The following is a 21,303-nucleotide window of genomic DNA, read 5'->3' as shown; positions in this document are numbered from 1 at the left end:
CATTGATCCAACAGAAAGAGAGCTGAGCCGACTCAGCACCATTAGCAGTGTTGATGGACGATCTGGTTTGGACAAGTGCAACAATTGTGTTTCCGCAGCAGACTCCACTGCTGACCTGCACCAACGGTTCAACATTCCCCGCAATCGTTCCAGAACTTTTTGAAGATCGCACCGTCTGTCTGTCTTTACTAACACCCAATATGTCATAGTTTAAATTTGTCATGCCTTCGTTGGTGGCTTTGGTCTCTTTGATTTCCTGTTCAATAGATCTGTCAGACTCATCACTTTTTACTCTAAATAATTGAATCACATGATCAAGTTTGATCCAAAAAAATGAAGAGCATTTTTCTTTAGCTCAGACAAGTCATAAAATAATGTCTATAAAGATGTAATGTTGCCTCAGACGATGTATTTAAGACAAAAAAAGGAAAAAAGAAGCATGACAACAATCTGCAAGAGCATTTATTTTACCCAACACCGTTAGGGAAGCAACGTCATTTAAAGATGGTTCTTGTTTGATTTCATGACAAGACACATTACAGCTCACATCCCACGAGTTGGTATTTGTTGACCATCTTTCTTATACCCAGACACGCACTCCTGTGCAGATCCTCCTGACACTCGGTGGGTGAGGGCCAGTATTCGATCCATGTCTTCTCCCCCAGCACATACTGGTACCTGAGACAAAACACAGCTCCATGATGAGGAAGTGAACCACGACTGACACTGTGTAACAGGGGAATTTAAGGGTGTCCTAGAACTTTTTCTCCCACTGTACTTGGAGGACAGGTTCAAATTTGAATACATGGATGTCACCAGTATCATTGTTATTTTGAGGCAGGGAAAGAGTCTTAGTGTCATTTTTTTTTTTAAATCTATTGCTAAACACAGGATATTATTGTTGGCCGTGCAAATAAGATATCATTTGAAGAATAACACAATCAGAGGTCAACATATTTGGAGTGCAGGCGTCTGCATATGCATTTGTGTATTTGCGTCACTGTTGAGGATGATGCAGCAGCAATGATGCGGATAATGTTTACGACCAAGAACAGCACGGTTGATTCCAGAAGATTAGGAGACTCTTTTTTTGGGCACGGATCATGTGACTGTGTGAAAAAAAAGTCACTTATGGCGGCATACATTTCAGTTTCCACTAGGAGCAGAGCGCAGCCTTGTGGAGGTTCTCCACTCGGTCACGTAAGAACTGTCATTGCGTCAACTTGTAGTGTTTTATTTTGAAATGTTCCCAGCCTGCTGATCACAGCCCAAATCCTCTACCAGCAGTCTTCTGATGGGACCTGGATTTAAACTGAAAGAACGTCAGAGACCATGAAAATGCGACCAGTCGATGTCAACCTGGTCTACAGTTTTGGTCGATTCCTGCCCATGTATATTCTTCACACTGAGGACTTGATGAAAGTTGAAAGTGTCGCACGCTCAACTGAAAATCATTGAGGATCCACATGTAGTGAAACAAATCGTGAACTTACGTTCCATTCGTATCATCTTTGTACATGTCACTGGATGAACCCATGATGAGGTAGGTTTGTCCAGGACGTAAATCGAGAGCCTCCCTGCAGTGTGGTTGACTGAGGAACGTGCGCAGTGTTCCTTCAATGTTCAAGTCCAGGTTTCCTGAAATGACACCAAGATATGGAAAACGTGATTCATATTCAAAATGTAACAATCAATGTTTGCTCTTGTTATTTAAGCCAGGGATGTCAAACTCCAATACACAGTGGGCCAGAAAGTAAAACTTGTCCAAAGTCTCGGGACAGCATTCAACAAATCAACATTTTAATATGAGCTCAAACAAGTTTCACTTTTACTCTGAATATGGAACTAGCACCATACCATACAATGTATATCTTCATAGTACAGTCATGCAAAATGAAATGTATAAAACCAAATATGGCATTTATTTATTATTATTTACAGTAGACACCTGCGTTTTCATGGTTTGGCAGCAGGGAAAATGACCAGAGGCACAGTTTAGTTTTGAACACACTCACTTGCAGCGAGCACGTCGTGATGATGCGCCCCTGAAGCTGCAGGTTCAGCACCTCACGGTGGCTCGAGACGTCACTCAGAAAGGCCAACTCACACCGAAACTTTGACTCTCAGAGCTCTGCTGTGTCCCTTCCCCTGGTTTTCAATAGCCCGCTCCTCCCACACCCCAGTAGGGGGCTCATGCAGCACTTACCGAAAGTGAGCAAAATAGCTTAACAGGGATCAAAATTCATGTGGTTCTATTTACTGAATGAAGTGCCCAGGAGACCCCTTCTGAACGTTACTGAGTTCTCTCTCTGTTCACGTTTGTTATTTGGGCTGTGGGCGGGGTTACAAGGTAGGGGCGGGACGCCCTGTTTTAAAATCCTAGCTCAAAGCCTGTTTCATAATGGTGTCTGATGTTGTACTCCTTAGTTATAGCCCCGTTGGTCTGTCTCTCACAAATCGAAACCGAAAGCTCTAGCAGCCAGTTGGTATTGCATCATGGGCAAAATATAATTACACTGCAGGCCAAATTTGGCCTGTGGGCCAGAGTTTGACACCCATGATTTACGCCATATTTTGCTTTCATTTACTCAGTATTTACTCGAACAAACCTCTCAAGCAAAAATAAAACAGCCTCACTCACCTGCTTTGATGCCGTCCATAATTCTCATTGTGTAAACGTCGATGGACAAAGCATCTGAAAATGACTCCACAGACACTTTGTACGCTGTGGGAGAAACAGTTCCATGAGTTTACTCTTTTTGTACAAATCCAGGCGACTGTTACTCACCAAAATCTGTTTTGATGGTGTCTGTGCTCTCACACAGCTTGGCTAGTCGCTGATTGTTGTTAATAGGACCTTTCTTCTGCATACTGCAGCTCTCTGGGGGTGAAAATATCAGCAGACAGATCAGCATTCTCCTTCAGTGTGCAAAGCTGCCCAGTAGTTTTTCCCTCCTCAATTTCCTTCAGCGCTTCCTGTGAGCTAAGATGACCTGAGACACTAACTACTGCAGTGACATTTGTAGCATGTTCTGGCACATAAACTTGTTATCAATGTTTTCAGGTGATGTCCTCACAACATCAGTACTTGTGCTGATAGTGTGGGCCGCCTGTGGTTTTAGTGTGCGGCCTCTGCCATCTGGACACAGGAGCCAGAGCGTTTCCTGGGCGTTTGGGGCCCAACAACCCTGTACTAACATAAGTGGGAACACTACCCAGACAAGGATGAACAGGACCGCAGAGCTCCAGACCTCTAAGAGTTTGCTACCTTCCTAGCCTCTGGAGCTTGGCCTGGTTTGGGGAAGCAGCAAGCAGCTTCACTTCAGCATGGCTGCCACCTCTTGGAGGTACAATGAGCTGGCCTCCCTTTGCATTCTTCAGTTTGTCTATGTGGTGCTGGCCTAAGTTGAATTTCAAAATGACCTAACGTGGTGGTGTTGAACCAGAAGCTGTCACTTGCTGTCCAATGGTTATGGCTCAAGTGGGGATCTCTGGTTTGAATCCTGTCTTGAGCCCACATGCCTTCTCCCTCTTCTGTTGTTGGATAGGAGAGGTTCTTCATTTCCACCACCAATAAACAAATATTCAAACAGTCAGCTTACACCCAAGACATTAAAGACACACAAAAAAACATCAAAGAGTAGACTCAAAGAGTAGGGCATCACAGGATGAGTGTTGCAAAGTCAACCCAGCACTTCCTTCCTTCCGTACTCAATCGCCAGCCCTTTTACCCTGCATGAGGAAGGCGCCCTTCTTGCAGGACCTTTTTTAAATTCCGAAGAAGATCAATAACCCAAATATATTTTGGTATAAGTGAAATGTTCCATCTTTACTTGGATTTCATTGCAGCCAGTCACAGAAGTAATAGAAATGAATGGGGAAAGAAAATTTAAAGAAAAACGATTTAGGAAAAGGTAGACGGATAAGAATTTTCAGAATAATTTCTGAGACAGGGCTCTTTTTTTTCTTGCTTGAGCACATGCCTGCCAAAACGCTTGTACCTACCTTCAGCACACTTGCATTCATCTTTGTTACAGAGCCTGAGCAGCTTTCCATCTTTTCTTTCCGGATGGTAAAACTTCATACATGGCGTCTCTGCAATAATCACATTAGAGACTAAATCTTGATTCGCTGATCCACAAACGCGCATTTGCACACATGCAGCAACACTCACGGTCGTAGTATTCATAGACGGACACGGCAGCTGGTTGTAAAACGGCCACTCTTAATATGCGACGGAGCCTGAATGTGATCTCTTCTGGACGTAAGTGAGAAACCTACGGAGACGGTATCAGTGAGTGACAGGACAAGGACTAAAAGAGACACCCGCAGAATCTCCTACCTTGTCCAGGTAAATGATGAGAGAACCTCTGTCCGACAGAAATCTGTTCATCTCGTACTTTGAAATAACTGCAGCCCTTCCTTTGACCAACTAGGTTCAAGCACATCAAGGATCACCTATTGTCGTTGACACACACACACATTCTACAACTTACCGCGTCCAGGTCCTTTGTTTCGGGGACGAAGCCAGTCAGCAGGCCGATGTCCAAAATTGTCATGGTTGCATCCAAATCTGGATGTTTGTACCTGGCAGAGGGGGGACCCCAAAATACTTACATCCTGATTATCTGTGAGCCAAAAACATCTTGCAATGTCCTTCACTTAAAGGGCCAAGATGGTTACTTCCATCCTTGATATTGTTTTGCCCGTCATGAGTCATGACAGTCACTCTTAATTGGTTCAGTTGAGATGGAAAATCAAAACGTGGTCTGCACTTACAAAACATCAAGCCTCAGCCTGAAAATTTCTTCACCGTATTCAACAGTGTCTGGGGGAGAAGAAGAGCAGCCCATCACCACTCCTTCATTACAGTGTTTACTGAGAACTAAAGGTTAAAAATATCAAACATTGGAACAGAATGAGGAGAGAAACATGAGAGTTAAAAGCCTCATCGTTGCTGCTTATTAAACACTGTGTTCTCAACATGGTGTGGTGCGAGGGAAGAACGATCCCTTACCTGGGATCAGCTGCACCGACAAATTAAACTTCCTACAGTCACTTTCTTTTTCTTTTGGTATGGCGTAATACAGCGACACCATCTGGACAGACATTGAGATACACTTCAGTGAATGGTTGAGGAGACTACAGTGATGCTAAAGGACCATATTAATAACGCTGGTGCTCACGGACCATCAGAGTGGCTTCTCCTGTGCCAGTCGCGACCACATCCACGTTTTTGTTGATCTCGTTGAACTGTGGGCAAATATTAGGATTATAAAGTCGTGGTTGACAAAGGTTTTGTTTTTTCTTGTGTGTTGTTTTCTTCAGAAATGAGCATACTAATACATATACAGTAGGATCAGTTCAACAGTTCCCCTGCCACCACACTTCCAGCAGTGTTCCAGCCACTGGAGTGACCCCCCCCTCTCCTTGAGGAAGTGTTTTTGAATAATGTAAACTCCAACTACTCAGGAGACAAAGTCAGAGAGGCTCGATGGAGATGGTTTGGACATGTACAGAGGAGAGAGAGCCAGTACATTGGTAGGAAGATGTTGAGGTTGGAACAGCCAGGCAGAAGGTGGAGAGGAAGGACAAAGAGGAGGTTTATGGAGGTGGTGAAGGAGGACATGAGGTTTGTAGGTTTGAGAGAAGAGGAAGCAGAGGACAGGGTGAGCTGTGGCCACCCCTGAAGGGAGAAGCCGAAAGAGAAAGAAGAACCGTGGAAACCGTCAGCATCAAGATGCTTCTGGAAAACTGTTGAGCATCTCAGAAGTGGGAGACAGCAGAACATCCAAGGATGGAACGTTGCTGACTTCAAATGAGGATGTAATTGGCCGATGGAAAGAGCACATTGAGGAACTCCTTATCCTGGACATTCCACCCACAGAGTTGATGGACAGTCTTCGTCGATTTCTTGGGCTGGAGTCTCTGTGGTAGTCAAAAAGCTCCACGGTGGCAAGTTTGCAGGAGTTGACGAGATTCGTCCAGAAATACCTCTCCAACATTGCGTGGATGTCTTGGTTAGCAGGGGCAGATAGGTGGTTCCCCTATTTAAAAAGGGGGACCAGAGGGTGTTTTCCAACTACAGAGGAATCACACCCCTCAGCCTCTCTAGGATAGTTTACTCTAAGGTGCTGGAGAGGAGGATCCGATCGATTGTTGAACCTTGGATTGAAGAGGAACAATGCAGGTTATGTCTTGGCTGTGGAACTATGGACCAACTCTCTCCTCTCTCAACAGTTCTTGTGGGTGACTGGGAGTATAACCTGTCAGGCGTATGACCGGGTGCTTTGGGAGTATGGGGTGTGAGGCTCCCTATTGGGGGCCATTCAATCTCTGTATTCCCGGAGCGGTAGTTTTGCCAGGATCCTTGGATGCAAGTTCGATGTGTTTCCAATGGCGGTTGGTCTCCACTGGGGTTGCACATAGTCTCCAATCCTGTTTTTGGTTCAGCGCAGCAGAGGTGATATTGCAGATGCTTTCCTGCACTGTTGTGTGTAAAAAGGGAGCTGAGCCAAAAGGCAAAGCTCTTTATTTACCAGTCAATCTTCATCCCGACCCTCATGAGCTGTGGGTCATGACCAAAAGAGCAAGATCCCGGATACAAGCGGCTAAAATGAGTCTTCTCTGGTAGCGGGCATCTCCCGTAGAGATAGGTTGAGAAGTTCTGTCACTCGGGACAGACAGAATTAATGGATAAACAGAAATTACTGTGAAATGGAGTAAAACAGAATCTGCCACAGGGGAGTAGCAAGACAACATTTGACGTACATATGAAATTACTGGAAATCATTAGAAAACTGAATAAACACATCACCATTTTTGGAGGCGTAAATAGTTGCCCAGGAGTCATTCATTCATACTGGATTTATCCCCCACAAAGCAGCGCACGGAAACTTAAGTATATCAACCAGATTTGTCTCCCACTGAGGGAAGAGACAATCGAAGCAAAGGAGCTGCTCTTGCTGTGTGTTCTCACCTTGGTTGTTCTCGTGATATTATTCTTTCTTCTGTTAAAATTGAACACTACAGGTAAGGACCATCCTGGCAGCAAGAGGTCCACCTTCAGATCGTACTGTGGCTGTCTTGCATCGGCCCAGTATTCCGACACGGCCTGATAGACAATGATAGTCGCCTGTTGGGAAGAAAAGCAGACAGAAGATCATCATTTGTTTCAAAAGGTTTCACGGAAAGTTTCAGGGTGGAGATGGAAGTCCTCTTACCTGAGTGGATCCGAAGCCTCCGCCCACCTTCTTCTGTTGGCTGAACCATCTCACGATAGGTTTGGCTTCTTCAAAAGCCTGAACAAAGCAGAAAGTTAGTGGTCATCGACCATAACAGAGGCTCTTTTTTACCCCTACAACAATTTTGCTGAAAAGTGGATTTAAGAAAAAAAATATTCCCAAGGCTGATCTTTACATTTAAAACTATGATTGTGCTCTAATGGATATTTTATCAAACTTATCATCAAACTTACAAGGTTGGTTGGAAACAAGTTAGGTGGATGTTATTTCTATTTGTTTGGATTCACAAACTTTCAGAATATTTCTTTAGCTTCCTATCACACCGTTGCATTGTCAGTCACATGACCAGCTTTGGTAAAAACCAACGTGTGCAGCAGAGCTCTTGTAAGAGATAAGTAAAGATAAAGTATCTGTAAAGATAAGGCAGAGTTCCCACTGGTGATATCACCCCCTGTAAGATTTCGAAGTTGCAAAGTAGAAGAACCTTCACCACACCGAGCTCACAATCCAACCAACACGTTTCTTCTTCATCCAGTGGGTTTTCCAGTTGCAAACAGAGCACATGCTGTATTTATGTGAAGTGAGTATAACTTTTGGGGGCGGTCACAATCTTTTTCTGGCTATGATAAATTCTCCAATTAACAGTGCAAGAATAAAAATAAGTCATTAAAAATCATCATCATGACCCATTCATGAAGTGAATAATTATTTTATCGAACTTGAACCACCTACCTTGACCTTCACCAGGGCCAGAAGAGCATAAGCAGTGGCCTCGAGAGAGTAGACACGCCCCTTTGGAACAGGCCAGTGGGTTCGGTCTGAGGGAGACATAAGCCAGTCAAGTCAAACAGCTTTATCCAGTTGATGCTGACAGAATGATGCTCTCCCCAGACTGGATGGAGGGTTCATTATTTTAATATCAAGCTGTGCCATGATCAGTTTATTCTGATTTTCTGTGAAGGATTCCAGCAAATATAAAAGCACATTACCTGCAGCTGCAAACCTGAAGAGCACATCCTTCTGCAGTTTTCCTTCATTGGCCAAAGCATATGACGTCATGGCAACTGCATAAGGGTTAGTGAGGGAAGGCAAGCGCCCCTCCAGGTAGGTGACTGCTTTTTCTATAGCTCTTGGTAGACTCTGCAGAGTCGATAAAACAAACACCATCTCAGATTGGACTTCAGCATATACCAGGGGTGTCAAACTAGCAGCCTGCCAGATGCAGCTCCACTGCGAGTTCTCTTCTTCTCTCCCTTGGCGAGATTAAATGCTCCCAGTTCTCTCTGTGCCATTGACGGGAGCCCTCGCCCAAACACCACACACCGCACAACTCCGCTCACTCTATTGCTGGAAACCACACAGAAGTGATCTCGTTCCTCCTTCTTTCCGTGTCCTCTTTTCCAGTTGTTTTGAGACTTCTGTGGCTCTCACTACGATGGATTGGGAGAACACTACTAGTTGGAGCATTTTTTGTCACCTGTTTTTTACAGCTCACATCCTCCGTCATCAGGAGTAGATTCCCAGGAAACTAAAGTGTGAATTAAATCATTTTACTGAAGAACAACAGGGACATTTTAGTAACAAGGACAACTCTTTCATTTGTTTACTTTTTCCTCGTTTCACATGTTAGTGAACTAAAAGGTCTACCGTGTCTGACAAAATGAATAGTACAACAATAAAGAGTATGTCCTTTATTTTTCTTCACAAACATTTGTGTGGATATTGTTTCTGACCGGGGGCCCCATTTTTCCTCTCTGGTGTGGCATGGATTTTGCAAAGCACTGGTTGGGTCCGCCAGCCTCACCTCAGGTTACCATCCACAGTCAAACGTGTGAATCAGGACCTGGAATCTGCTCAGATGTATTTCTGTCCAACACCTAAACCGCTTCCAGTCGGCCTGGAGCCATACGAGAGCTGGCCTCTGTAGAACCGCCGTTTCGCTGCTCGTCTGTGGGTTCCTGATCCCCAGTATAGACCTGGTCAAAGGGTGTGGCTTTCTCCCAAGGATCATCCGATTGAGGGTGAGAAACTGTCACCTTGATTTAAAGGCTCCTTCGAGCTGGAGAATGTCATCAATCCCATAATTTTAAGAAACTTCCAGACTCTCTCCACATTCATCCGACATTCCTTATCTCCAGTGTCTACCGGCCCCTTCAGCGTTCCCACCCAGCCTCCACCGCCATCAGTCATCATCGATCACCATCCTGCCTTCAAGGTCCAGAAGATCCTTGATGTCCAAAGTTTGTGGCCCGGAGGGTCCAACATGTGGTCAACAGGGAGGGTTACGCCCCCCAAAGAAAGAGACTGGATCTCATGGTCCCCCATCCTGGATGCAGTCCTGATCCAGGGCTTCAGTTTCTCTCCTCTCTCCACATGAGCGTCACCTTTTGCACATAGCTGGAACCTGTCGGTCATCAAGCCCTGCAGCTATTTGAACCAGAGACTTCCAAACCGGTGTGTCAGACTGTCAGTGTTTCCAGACCTGATTCTTCTGCTCCCTTGGTTGCTCTCATTTCCTTTCCCCCGGTCAGGTGGACGTTTCTGTGTTGGACATTGGACTCCACTTTTGTTGGTGCTGTTTTGGACCTTTGTATGACATTATTGTTTGCATATTACTCGTGCCTGCCGAAGGCCATAACCCTGCACTTGGTTTCTGCCTTGCACAGAGCCGTGACAATGATGACACGAAAAATACATGGAAAACTGCACAAAACACTTGCAGTAAGTAAATCAAGATTGAGGCAAAAATAAAAACTTACCCCAATGGATGCATTACAATGTGTGTGAGACTCCTGCAACGCAATGAGGACGAACGCTGTCATGGAGGCATCTGAATCTCCGCCCTTCACATCTCCCTGCATACAGCAGCAAGTCAGGCTTTTAGCAGTGAGCTAAAGGATGGAGTTGTGAAACTGTAGTTTTATACATACAATCATTTCTTGGCGATACACCCTTCCATTTTCTCTAAACAATCCATTGGCCTGTTGAGTTCTGAGGATCAGATACTTGACAGCATCACAAATGTCACTGTTTTTCAGTGGAATCAGCCTCTTTGCCATGGCAAACACCTTGACTACGTAAGCAGTCAACCTTTCAGAGGAGACAAAACAGATTACACCTGGTCAGCCACACTAAGGTTGTACTGTCTCAAGCAGTGTACAACACTGACAGGGAGATCCTTATTTCTATCTCCACTTTAACACGCAGGCAACTACACAATTTATAGGAGCTTCCCTCATCAACCAACAATTTTTTTTTGTTTCAGGACATCCCATTCAAATTACATGTTGTAGGTTGTGGTTTTCGGTTGTTGCAATGTTTCCACTTCGTTTTATCTGGCACGATTTCTGCCTTAGAGAACAAGCTGGTCAGTTAGAGCAGGGACAGAATGTACATGGGGTGCTGGGTGCTGCCATTGTTTTTTCTTGGGTATCTGACAGATAAAAGGATTTGAAAAATTCTTGTGGGTCCTGTGCTGATAGATGTGTCGTAGGTAACGGTGCTTCAGCACACATGTGTTACATGCATCGTAATCGTGCATCACGGTACAGACCAACAGGTAGCTCTTGACCTAAGAGTGGCTGGAACTGAACAGATAAGGCAGACTGGATTAGCTTACCAACTGCTGCTTGGTCTGTTTGCCCACACAGCAAAGGAGCCGTCATTTTTACGATACGTTAGTTGCCTTGAGTATCCTGAAAAAAAGGTAGGCTATTAGGCACTCGTGAGCATCACAGATGGCCTCAGAGTTTGGATGTGTAAACAGTCATGTTCTTAAGACTAGCACTTGTGCGTATAGCACTCTCTTGCTGCTGCGTCATGTAGGTTTACCTACCTGTTTTGATGTGTTGCAATGCTTCATCACGTTTGGTCAAGCCAACATCTTCCCACTGGTTAGTTCTGTCCAGGTACAAGGTCGCAATGACAGGCAGAGTCATGCGGATCATGTTCTGCTCTCCACAGCCTGATGGTGGGTAGATCATTTGCTCCATTGCGGTTCCTCTAATTGCATTTTCCAACACGACACTTAAATCCTCTCTGCCTGTGAAGAGGAAGTTATTTTTAATCTTATTTTCCATTCAAAGTGAAGACACAAACCTGTCCTCACCTGTCACTGAGATATATGTGTTGGTGGGTGAATTTGGGACGATGTCTTTCTTGGGGATTCCACTGTTGAGAGATATCGTCTGCTTGCCATCTAGAGAAGCAGTGTCCAGTCAGAGTGATACTGTCGAAGAGTGTGCAGCAGCCTTTCACTCACCGACACCTTCTTTGGCAGGATCAAGATGCACTATCAGAGGAGATTTTACCAGGACGCCTCTGGACTGGATAGGGTTGACAACACCATTTTAATTTTACTGAAACTATAGGCAACATTTGTTTTGTGGTCACTCACCACCACACGAAGCAGCTTTTGGATACCGTCTGTGAACTCAGTGTCTCTCACAGCAGCTTTGACCTCGATCTGGTGCTCTCCTTCCTTCATGGGAATGATGACATATGGGACAGATCTGGTGGATTGTGGTCCAACTATCACTTCCTGCCTGTATTTCCCGCGTTTGGATGCTGAACTGCACACATGCGGCTTCTCTATAAGATCCACTCGCACCTTGAAGACAGCAGATCGGGAGGACACCATGAGAAGAGGTCTCCTTTTAATGTATCTCCAAGAAACTTAAATGCAATCCATCCCTGTCCTGCATCAGTGACCTACCGTAGCAGCCTTGTCCCGATAGTTATGGAGGATTGCTTTGATTTCGATTTGCTCCCCAATGACAGCTGAATAAGGCAATTTGAGTTCAACAAAAAATGACTTCTCCATGATCACCTCCAGTGGATCACCGACACATATTCCTTCAAGATCAGATACAGAAAATTGGTATGAAGGTAGTCACAGATAAAAAAAACATGAATAAAAAAGTGCTCACCGTTGCTTTTGGACAGACTGATGCCGGTCACCTGCCAGGTTGTGATTGAATCCTGAAGTGGAAAATCTTTCTCAATAGACTTTGTTTCACTGAAAGAAAGAAATGTTTTAGTCACCAAATGAAATTCTTTGTGGATGTGTTATGCCATCAAGAAGAAAGATGGATCAGGAGACTTGGTGGTGGAATGAAGAAGGGGTAGAGTGCGTACAAAGGAAGCGGTTAGCTAAAAAAAGTGGTATGTCGAGAGAACTGAAGAGAGCAGACAGGAGTACAGGCAAACGACAAAGGTAGTGGTGTCAATGGCCAAACAGAGGGCGTACGATGACTTGTATGTGAGGTTGGACAGTAAGCAGGGTGAGAGAGATTTGTACAGGATTGCAAGGCAGTGAGATAGAGATGGGAAGGACGTTTTTGTTCACAATTACCAACAGTCACTTCCTGGCATCTCACCAATAGTGCTGTCCTGGGGCACATGCTGGAAGATGGATGTATGACCACATCCAGCTCTCGGGGAACTTGGAGCGAGACCTAATCTCATAACTGTCTATGTAGCTGTCGTCATCAGCGTCAACTGCAACATATAAAAATATATATTTACAAATGCTCAATGAAGTTCACGTGACTGGTCTTTGTTTTCATTCTGCCACTAGAAGTGCGCCTTGGCCAGTTGGCTCTCCAACTGTGCGCAGCGGTACACAAAGGCGTCTGTCTGTGATGTACTCACGCCATCGTTTTCTCCTGCTGGGCGTTGGACACTTGAACTCTGAAAGAGGAGCAGAGTGAAACATTGAACAATCATCTTGTTTCTTTCCAGGCTTGAATTGAGAAAATTGAACTATTAACACAGAGGTTGGTTTTAGAGTGTTTCGTTGAGTCTCACTTCTGTTTGAGGGGAACAGACAAATTTGACATATACGATGAAGTGACACTCATTTTCTGATGCTCATTTCCTTTTCCAGTATCCCTCCCTCAATCCTTGCTGTGATTTTCGAGCAGCAGCCTGACCTCACCAATGCATTTTCAATAGAGCTGAATCTGCAATTGCAGCGCGTTTTCGACTCTCACACAAATTCTGAAAGTGCTACAGTAATCCTGAGTGTAAAAAAAGTAAAAGCAGGCGATTCCTGCCCGGGTCGCACATTTTGGCTTTGGAGCCACGTCTCTACAACAAAACCTCTGGGAGGAGTACCGTGACGAAAATGAAACAAAATGGCTGATGCGAAGAACAATATTGTGACAGCACTCGGGTGCATTAATGCATTCATGACAAATTTATGTTGACATATGGTGTCAATGAAGAAGAGGTTCTCTCTGCTTACCTTTCCTGTGCTGGGTTCCAGATGCAGTGCTGGACTCAAGAAGAAGTCCTGCATCATAGAAGACATTCATGGCATCCCTCCCTCCACCAGGGGTACAGCCAGTGTCATGCTTCTCCACCAGGTCCCAAATCTGACCATCAGAGGGAGCTTTAGAAGGCAACAACATCTGCATTTTCAAAGATATCTACATGATATTTTGGAAATATCAAGAGTTTCTTAGAATCAGATCATTCTGCCCTTTAGCACTTTACCTCATTGTAATGGCATTTTAATAAAATCTAAATTTGTACAGGTCATGGAATTAGTTGCTTATTTTACTGAACTCAACCTGCAGTGAGTCAAGACATTGCCTTTTGTTGTGTGAGCCGGTGTTTGTTGTTAAGAACGTAGTCTCCTTTGTCCACGGCCACCAGTCCCACAGCTGCTCCTGGATCTCCGGTGACCTTCAGACTGAACACTCTACGGGGTTTGAATGTTTGAGGGCCACCAACCAATTCCAGCTTCAGCTAAATGACAGGCGAGACGTAATTCAGTTAGAGCAACTTGAAGACGAAAGACAGTGTGAGAGTAATTCTTGTTAGGTTTTTTGGTTTTGTTTGCTACTGTTATGTTCTTCCTGTGTTCCCAGTTCCCTGTTTGTTTCCTCACTCTCTCCAGCTTAATTTCCAGCTGTTTTTGTATCTCCGTTCTCCGCGTTCTTCTCTTCCTTCTCTCGCTCATCCTATTGCTCTCATTGCTGATTGTGCTTCAGTGACTTGTGTACGAGTGTTTGTTAACTCGCTTTCTTTGGTAGACCGTGTGGTGTTTAGTTCCACGGGTTTGTGTGTGTTTTTACCACTAACAAGCGCCTTTCGTTCTTTATAGCCTCATGAGTATTATTTTCCGAGCGTGTCTTTCTGTTGTCCCCATTTTCAGGCATGTACTCATTCGCCTGCTTTTTTGTTTCTGGTTTATCCCCCCATCGTGTTCGTCTTCCTCGCTCCGCTTCTGGTGTCGATGCTTTGAGTTTCCTGTATTGTTCGTGCTGTATTTTGTGTTATTTGTATTAAATTATTTGCTATCTGCTAACCTCGTTGTCCGAGTCTCCTGTTCATTAGCAAATATCTTGCACTTGGGTCAGGCTCCTACAGCAAACATGACAATTCTGTGACACATGAGTAATGTTGCTGCTCAAACAGTAGGACAGGTTCCACACTTACCGTCCCTGTGCAGGTGTCATGAACATCCACCCAAACGGAGTCAGACACCAGCTCATTTTCAGCGGCGTGGTAGTAAGCTATGATTCGGAAGGATGGCACCAGCTCTTTGGTGATGGGAATGATGAGGTTTCTCATGATGCCTTGCTTCTTTTTGCGGATGAAGCGCACCAGCCGTCCCTTGCTCATGAGCTACACAGAAATCCATGTTTCACAAGAGATTTACGACTAAGAGAAGTTTCATCCAGACACACAAACTCTCACCAGGACTGTGATGTCGATGTTGTCTTTGTTGTTCTGCATGTTCATGTTCAAAGTGACTTTCATGTTGTCTCCCAGTTTCAACTTGGCATCTGTGTTCACCGCTTTAAAAAAAAGGAAATTTCAGTGCCATTTCTAGTCACTGAGAATATGTAGTGTATAGTCTTACAAATGCTGATATAGTTGCGGCCGTTGGACTGATAGGCTGTTGCTTCCATGGTAGCTGTCGCTTGGTGGCCCTGAATGTTGGGGTCGTTTGTTGCTGCCTGTTTAGTCAGACATAACAAGAATACGCCTCATGTATTGAACAGGACCATCAGAAAACATTTAAACCTCTATATTTACTTGAACATCAGGTAAAAGTCATGTGAACCACAAAACAAATACACTGGTTCTCATGATATGATGATGAGGAGTGTTAAGAAGAGCTGGAAGGTTCCGACTTACACTGATCCTCAGTCTTGTGTCATCTGAAGCGGTATCAATTGGAACCTTGGCAATGCCCTCGTCATTGGTAACGGCCACCTGTTCGCCGGGATTCACCGTAACGGGAATGTTCCCCGCAGGGCTGCCATCCGGGTTGAGGACTTCAACCTAGCCATTGGAATTAAAGGAGTCATAAAACCTGAAAATGTTGTTTTCTGTCTGTCTGTCTGTCCATCCAACCCCAAAGTGTCCAATCAATATTGAAATGACAATTGAGATCCAACAATTCATTTGTTCAGCCATTTGTATGTGAAGTCAATGAATGGTGTTCAGACCAGAAGGGATCACAACGCACCCAAACATCCATAGACAGTGATGGTTTGAAGTATTTGGGCGTTCTTCTGAAGTTGATGGTGTACGGTGATGACACGATTAGAATCCCCTTCAATTCCTGTTCCACCATGTCACTTCCTGTTCAAGATAGGATGAGATACAAACCTCAGTTTTGCTGAGGACTTGATGGTCCGTGCAACTCTCTTACCCGTCGATGTCAGCACCCTGACGGCAACAACGATAGATTTTCCCTCCAGCTCTTGAATGTTCGGGAACGTTTGGGTGATGTGCTCTCTCTTCAGAGTCACTGTGCCTTTGCCTTTCTCGATCTGATGAGACAAGGTCAGACCAAGAGTTGACCTCAAGTGGGATCGTGAGGAAGGACTACAAGAGCATGGGGAGGGTTTTTGTGGGGGAGTCTGGAATCATACTCAACATTCAAACCTTTTCAGTGCATTAAAGCAAAGCCTACTTGAACTCTCTGCAGTGAACCTGGCAAACCGATCCTCCGGTCCTCTGTGTCGATCTCAAATATCACATATGCGACGCCCTCCACTTCTTTTCCAAACAGATACCTAAACATTATATCAAACAATATCATAGGCACTCTGAAGAATTAAAGACAAAAATGTAAGGAGAGTACTTTACATACGTGGCCCGGATGTCGATAGTAAGTTCAGGATCATTAATAAAATAAAATGGTCGCCAAGTCATCAGTTTAACATCAAAGCTGGGGAGCACTGCAGTGAAAAGTTAGTATTTGATTTGACTGCAACAAAGTTATGAGGAAGATATAAACATGTCCGACCGTATTCTTTGACCTCAAACTCTGCAATGTACTTTTTCTGTGGGCTGTCCTGGAACCGGGTGACAACTTTCCACACTCCAAGGCTGCAGAAGAGAACAGATGAGACTTTGAGGAAACTTGAGTGTTTGAAATAAACAGATCTCTGGGTTACTGATACTGAGACTGTTCATTCTTCAGCATGCGTGTGAGGTCACAAGATGGGCATGTTTAAAGTAAAAACCTACCTGGCTAATTCACCCAGTTGATATTCACCATTCAGTAACCCCGAATTCAGAGCAAGTTGATCATCGTGCACAACATGTCCTTCAGGTGTCTTGACAAAAAACACAAAACAAGGAACAGTTGAGCAGGAAAGAAGACAGCACACTAGTATTTAATATTGTATACCATTATCTCAATGTCCACGTAGGCAATTGTTCCCATTGTTTCCATTTGGGGTGTCAAGCCAAACACCCTGTAGTAGACTGAAACAAGGAATAAAAACAGCATTTATCAAATCATGGGCACTTTTTTCCCTTTGTGTTGACTAGGTTGACTAGGTTGACTAGGCTGACTAGGTTGAAAAACAACCCCATCCATCCATCCTCATCTCCTTATCCACAGGCGGGTCGTGAGGGCAGCAGCTTCAGAAGGTTGTGACAAACGTCCGCTTCCAGTCCAGTCAAGAGATATAATCCCTCCTGGGTCGACCCCTTGGTCTCCTCCCAGCTGGCTTCTCATCCTATGTCTAATGGAGGCCAATAGACCAAAGGTGAGGCTCGAGACGAAGATTGATCAGTAAATAGAGAGCTTTGCCTTTTGGCTCTGTTGTGTCTTACACACAACAGTGGAGTTGAGTGACTGCAATACCGCCCCTGCTGCACCGATTCGCCGACCAATATCCAACTCCCCACTTGAGAACGAGACCCCAAGATTCTTAAACTTGTCCAGTTGAGGCAGGAACCCATTCGTCACCCGCCACCATGCCCAGGCTCCCATGACGTCATCCCAGCCGCTCCATGTCCATATAAACAGGATTGGAGACAAAGTGCAACCCTGGTGTAGACCAACCCATGCTGGAAACACATCGGACGTGCGCCCAAGGATCCGGTCACAACTCCTGCTACGGGAATACAGAGATTGAACAGCCCAGATTAGGCAGCCTCACACCCCATTATCCCAAAGCACTTCCCAAAACTTGTCACTAGGCACGCGGTCATACACCTTCTCCAAGTCCATGTAGCACATGTAAACTGACAGGTCATACTCCCTGTCACCCTCGAGAACTGTGGAGAGAGTAAAGAGCTGGTCCGTACTTCCACGGCCCGGACAGAAACTGCTTTTGGAGCTTTTGAATCCAATCCAATTTGAAAACAATTGATTGGACCTTCCACTCCAGCATCTTAAGATGGAGGCTCTCGAGCATCTTAGAGTAGACCTTCCTAGCGAGGCTGAGGAGTGTGATTCGTTTGTAGTTGGAACACACCCTCTGGGCCCACTTTTAAAATTGGGGAAACATTCCATCCTCAACCCACGGGGCCACCACCAGTGGGAAAAATCCCATGAGGCGTTTGCACTGCCATTTGGGCAGTGGTGGAAAAAGGGCGCATCTGTGAACCAGGCCTAGACTGCATCGGGTAGCTCTGGGGACGTGGAATGTCACCTCATTGTGTGGTAAGAAGCCTGAGTTGGTGCGGGAGGTGGAGTGTTACCAGTTGGATGTGGTGGGGCTCACTTCCACGCACAGCTTGGGTTCTGGAACCCAGCTCATTGATAGGGGCTGGACTCTTTCCCTCTCCAGTGTTGCTTGTGGTGTGGGGCACCAGCCAGGTGTGGGGATTCTCATAAGCCCCCAGCTGAGCGCCTGTGCATTGGAGTTCTCTCCAGTGGACCAGAAGGTCTCCTTTCTGTGGCCTATGCAAAACTCTAACTGTGCTAAACAGTAGTTTGTAGGTGTAGGTGTTCCGTAGAGGGAACTGCTGAGCAGGTCTTACCTTTGGTGTTGGGTGTGTAGAGGGTCTTGTCAGTCTGTATAAACATGTAGCCTGCCTGGAAAGTGACCATGACCACTCTCTGCAATAGTCGGTCAGGAAACTGGGCCTGAAGGTACACGAACTGAGTTGCATTGGGATTCTTGCTGAAGCCCTCGGCAGGGATCTGCAACCACCAGAAAGTCTTAAAAGAGATGTGGACTGTAAAAGAAAGCCAAGACAGAGACTGTTCCTGAGAAAGCACTATGATGTCAGGAACAGTAGAATCAGCAGTTTACAGGATGATCATTTGCGGGAAAGTTGTGTTTTTTTTGCTGCTGAGGTCGGTAGGACAGGTGAAAACCTCCTTCTCCTCTGCATCCAGAGAAACCAGATGGGGAGGCAACATGTCAGGATGCCTCCTGCATGCATCCCAGCTGGTACTGGCTTGTCGCTCTCCCCTTGACTTCGAACTAGAGCTGCCATGGCTCTTTGGATCGGCCCCTGACCTGGTGGTCGGTTTATTCATTTTAATTTGAAATACTGAGGTTGCCAGAGATTCTCCAGAACACCGAGCCTCCTGATCATCAATATGGGATCTTGACTAGATGATCAATTCCCCATCTCAACGGGCCTATTTTCAATTAGAAAAGCAGAGGCCTTATGGAGGACCTCACTTTCCTCAAACAATAATCATCAGCTCTACCTTCTGACACACGCATCAAAACATTTCAGTAAAAGAACATGTTGCCAATATTAAGATTGGCAGATCATTACCGTGACTTGTGCGAATCCTTGAAAATGGTTTGCTGCATTCAGGTTCACCGTCAACTCTGCGTGAGTGGAGGCCTTTGTTGGATAACTCCTCACGTAGACATTGACCCCGATTTCGCCACCAGAGCAGTCCTGACACTCCACAAAGATATTTTCAGGCCCGCCCACTCGCAGGATGCTGGGAGCTGACATCAGGAACCTGCAGAGCAAGAAAAGACCCACAAAATGTCTCAAGATACATTTCCACAATTACATTGTGAACTGCTCTCTATGAGGCCGGCCAGATATCTGTTTACAAAAAAAGAAAAAAAGAACTAGGACAGTACTGCAGTTGGTATGCGAGTTATGTAGATGTGTCACACAAAAACAAAGTATTTTTCTGTTAGTCGGACAAATACCACTGACCACATAACCGCCTTGTTGGGAGCGTTCTGACTGCTTTGTATAGGTGCAAGCTTTACACGTGTGATCACAGTGTCACCAGAGCACATCACATTTATTTATACTTTTGCCATCAATACTCCACAGGCTTATGAACAATGTTCCCTCTCTTTTTTCAAGTGTTTGAACAAACACAGAAACACCCTGAGTCGTCCCTTGGACCAGTGTGATGGTCAACACTGGCTGTTCTGAATGCTGTAATAGCTCATAAATATTTACAACGGTGACAGGAAATTACATATTACAAGTCGCTTAGTCCTGTTCAGGGAGTGCATGCAGCCTTTCCCAGCAGACAGGAATACACCCTGGACAGGTCGTCACTCTGTCGGGGGGTATGCACACCAAGGCAATTTTAGGGTGTCCAATTCACTTAGTGAGCATGTCTTTGGGCTGTGGATTCCATCAGATTCCATGACCTCAGACACTATTGGTTGGATTCTATAGAGACTGCGCCCCCTGGATCATCCTGAATGCAACTACTGTAAGCCTGCTGCTAGAATCGCCAGTTAGAAATATAAATACAATACGGAAACAAATATGAATGCACAATCACGCCACAGGTTCTTTATCAAACTTGTGTTTTAAATATTTAAGCCCAGAAAACTCTCAATAGCAAATTACGTATCCAGAGGCGATCCAGGCTAAATTTGTGCACTTGCCGAGTCCCTTGTGCGCATAACCCCACAATGTCGGCCCAACTGGCCAATCAAATGAATGCAGGCTGCTCCAGGCGAAAGTTGACGAGTTTTATCCAGGTTTACCTCGGTTCTGTCCCCCTCTGTTTGTTTGTCTGGGTAAGAGCATCAAGTAAACAGAGAGTTTCACCAACTTAACAGCAGTGCTGACTGGCCCAACAATGTGTAATCCATTTGTTAGCCGGATAAATATCCTGTTCCAAAGTAGAGACAGATTTTCACCCTGCACTGCTGTCTTTTACTCCTGAGTCACCGTTTTTTGTTTGTTTGTTTTTTTTAACAAATTGCACATTTGATTCAGGACAAATAATTTTACATCTCCATTGAATTTCTTTTTTATATATTCATTTATCCGACTGGCGAATTTTAATTCAACACTCACAAAGGAGCTGCCTCTGCCAGAGAAGAGAAGCAGGCGAAGGCCACAGGCACCAGCAGCCACAGTCCACTTCCACCCATCCTGCTGTGATGTCCAGCTGCTGTCATGGAATCTGTCCTCCTCTGCTGCATCTAGGTTTTTATCTTCCGTGGCGATTCCATCAGTCCTCCTCCCTGTGAACTCACACAAGCGCATTCACATGACTTCCCAGCAGCAGTTGACAAACACCTTTGATAAAGGCTCTTGACCGTGGACAGAATAAACAATGTCCCCTCCTAAATAATCAATGAAACTGATGGTTACAGGAACCAAAACTTTTGACTTTTTACAGGTTGTTTTTAAATAACAATTGTGTTTAGCGATGCATACATTTGCATGTCACATCAAGAAAAGTTGGTAATGAAAACTCAAAGTGTGTGAATGGTCTTGACTAGAAGTCTCGAAACCAAAAAGCCAGCTCCTTGTCTGGCAGTCAGTGCACACACTCAACCGGCTGACAGTGAGGTGGACATGAAGGCGGCCTTCAGCAGTCAGCGTTAGTGGATATAAT

General features: G+C 45.1%; 1 protein-coding gene across 1 annotated transcript; it reads right to left on the bottom strand.

Moving 5' to 3' along the window:
• Positions 1-17: 17 nt before the first annotated feature.
• On the bottom strand, positions 18-21,016 carry LOC128754617 (complement C3-like). The gene is made up of 42 exons (XM_053857353.1): positions 20,757-21,016; positions 19,242-19,437; positions 18,489-18,651; positions 16,903-16,979; positions 16,740-16,828; positions 16,516-16,598; positions 16,360-16,447; positions 16,180-16,282; positions 15,916-16,036; positions 15,730-15,845; positions 15,396-15,542; positions 15,118-15,214; positions 14,952-15,052; positions 14,691-14,879; positions 13,842-13,997; positions 13,492-13,621; positions 12,897-12,935; positions 12,623-12,743; positions 12,173-12,261; positions 11,959-12,098; positions 11,641-11,853; positions 11,506-11,569; positions 11,353-11,442; positions 11,080-11,286; positions 10,864-10,939; positions 10,175-10,334; positions 10,004-10,099; positions 8,234-8,384; positions 7,977-8,062; positions 7,224-7,301; positions 6,980-7,135; positions 5,191-5,253; positions 5,018-5,099; positions 4,780-4,828; positions 4,497-4,587; positions 4,343-4,432; positions 4,175-4,277; positions 4,006-4,095; positions 2,789-2,881; positions 2,642-2,725; positions 1,494-1,638; positions 18-678 (listed from the first exon to the last, which is right to left on the bottom strand). The coding sequence occupies exons 1-42, from the start codon at positions 20,882-20,884 to the stop codon at positions 537-539; spliced, it is 4,782 nt and encodes a 1,593-aa protein (XP_053713328.1). The 5' UTR covers positions 20,885-21,016; the 3' UTR covers positions 18-536.
• Positions 21,017-21,303: the final 287 nt, after the last annotated feature.

Source organism: Synchiropus splendidus, chromosome 2 (assembly GCF_027744825.2).
Source record: "Synchiropus splendidus isolate RoL2022-P1 chromosome 2, RoL_Sspl_1.0, whole genome shotgun sequence".
Taxonomy (NCBI): domain Eukaryota; kingdom Metazoa; phylum Chordata; class Actinopteri; order Syngnathiformes; family Callionymidae; genus Synchiropus; species Synchiropus splendidus.
Note: the sequence above shows the minus strand (reverse complement) of the source record. Positions and strands in the feature narration are given on the sequence as shown.

Coding starts and splice junctions, on each gene's coding strand:
- LOC128754617 (XM_053857353.1), bottom strand. CDS start 20,884: ATGCAGCAGAGGAGGACAGATTCCATGACAGCAGCTGGACATCACAGC. Junction 15,053..15,117: donor CCGCAACTATATCAGCATTT/GTAAGACTATAC, acceptor TTTTTTTTAAAG/CGGTGAACACAGATGCCAAG. Junction 14,880..14,951: donor ACATCGACATCACAGTCCTG/GTGAGAGTTTGT, acceptor ATTTCTGTGTAG/CTCATGAGCAAGGGACGGCT.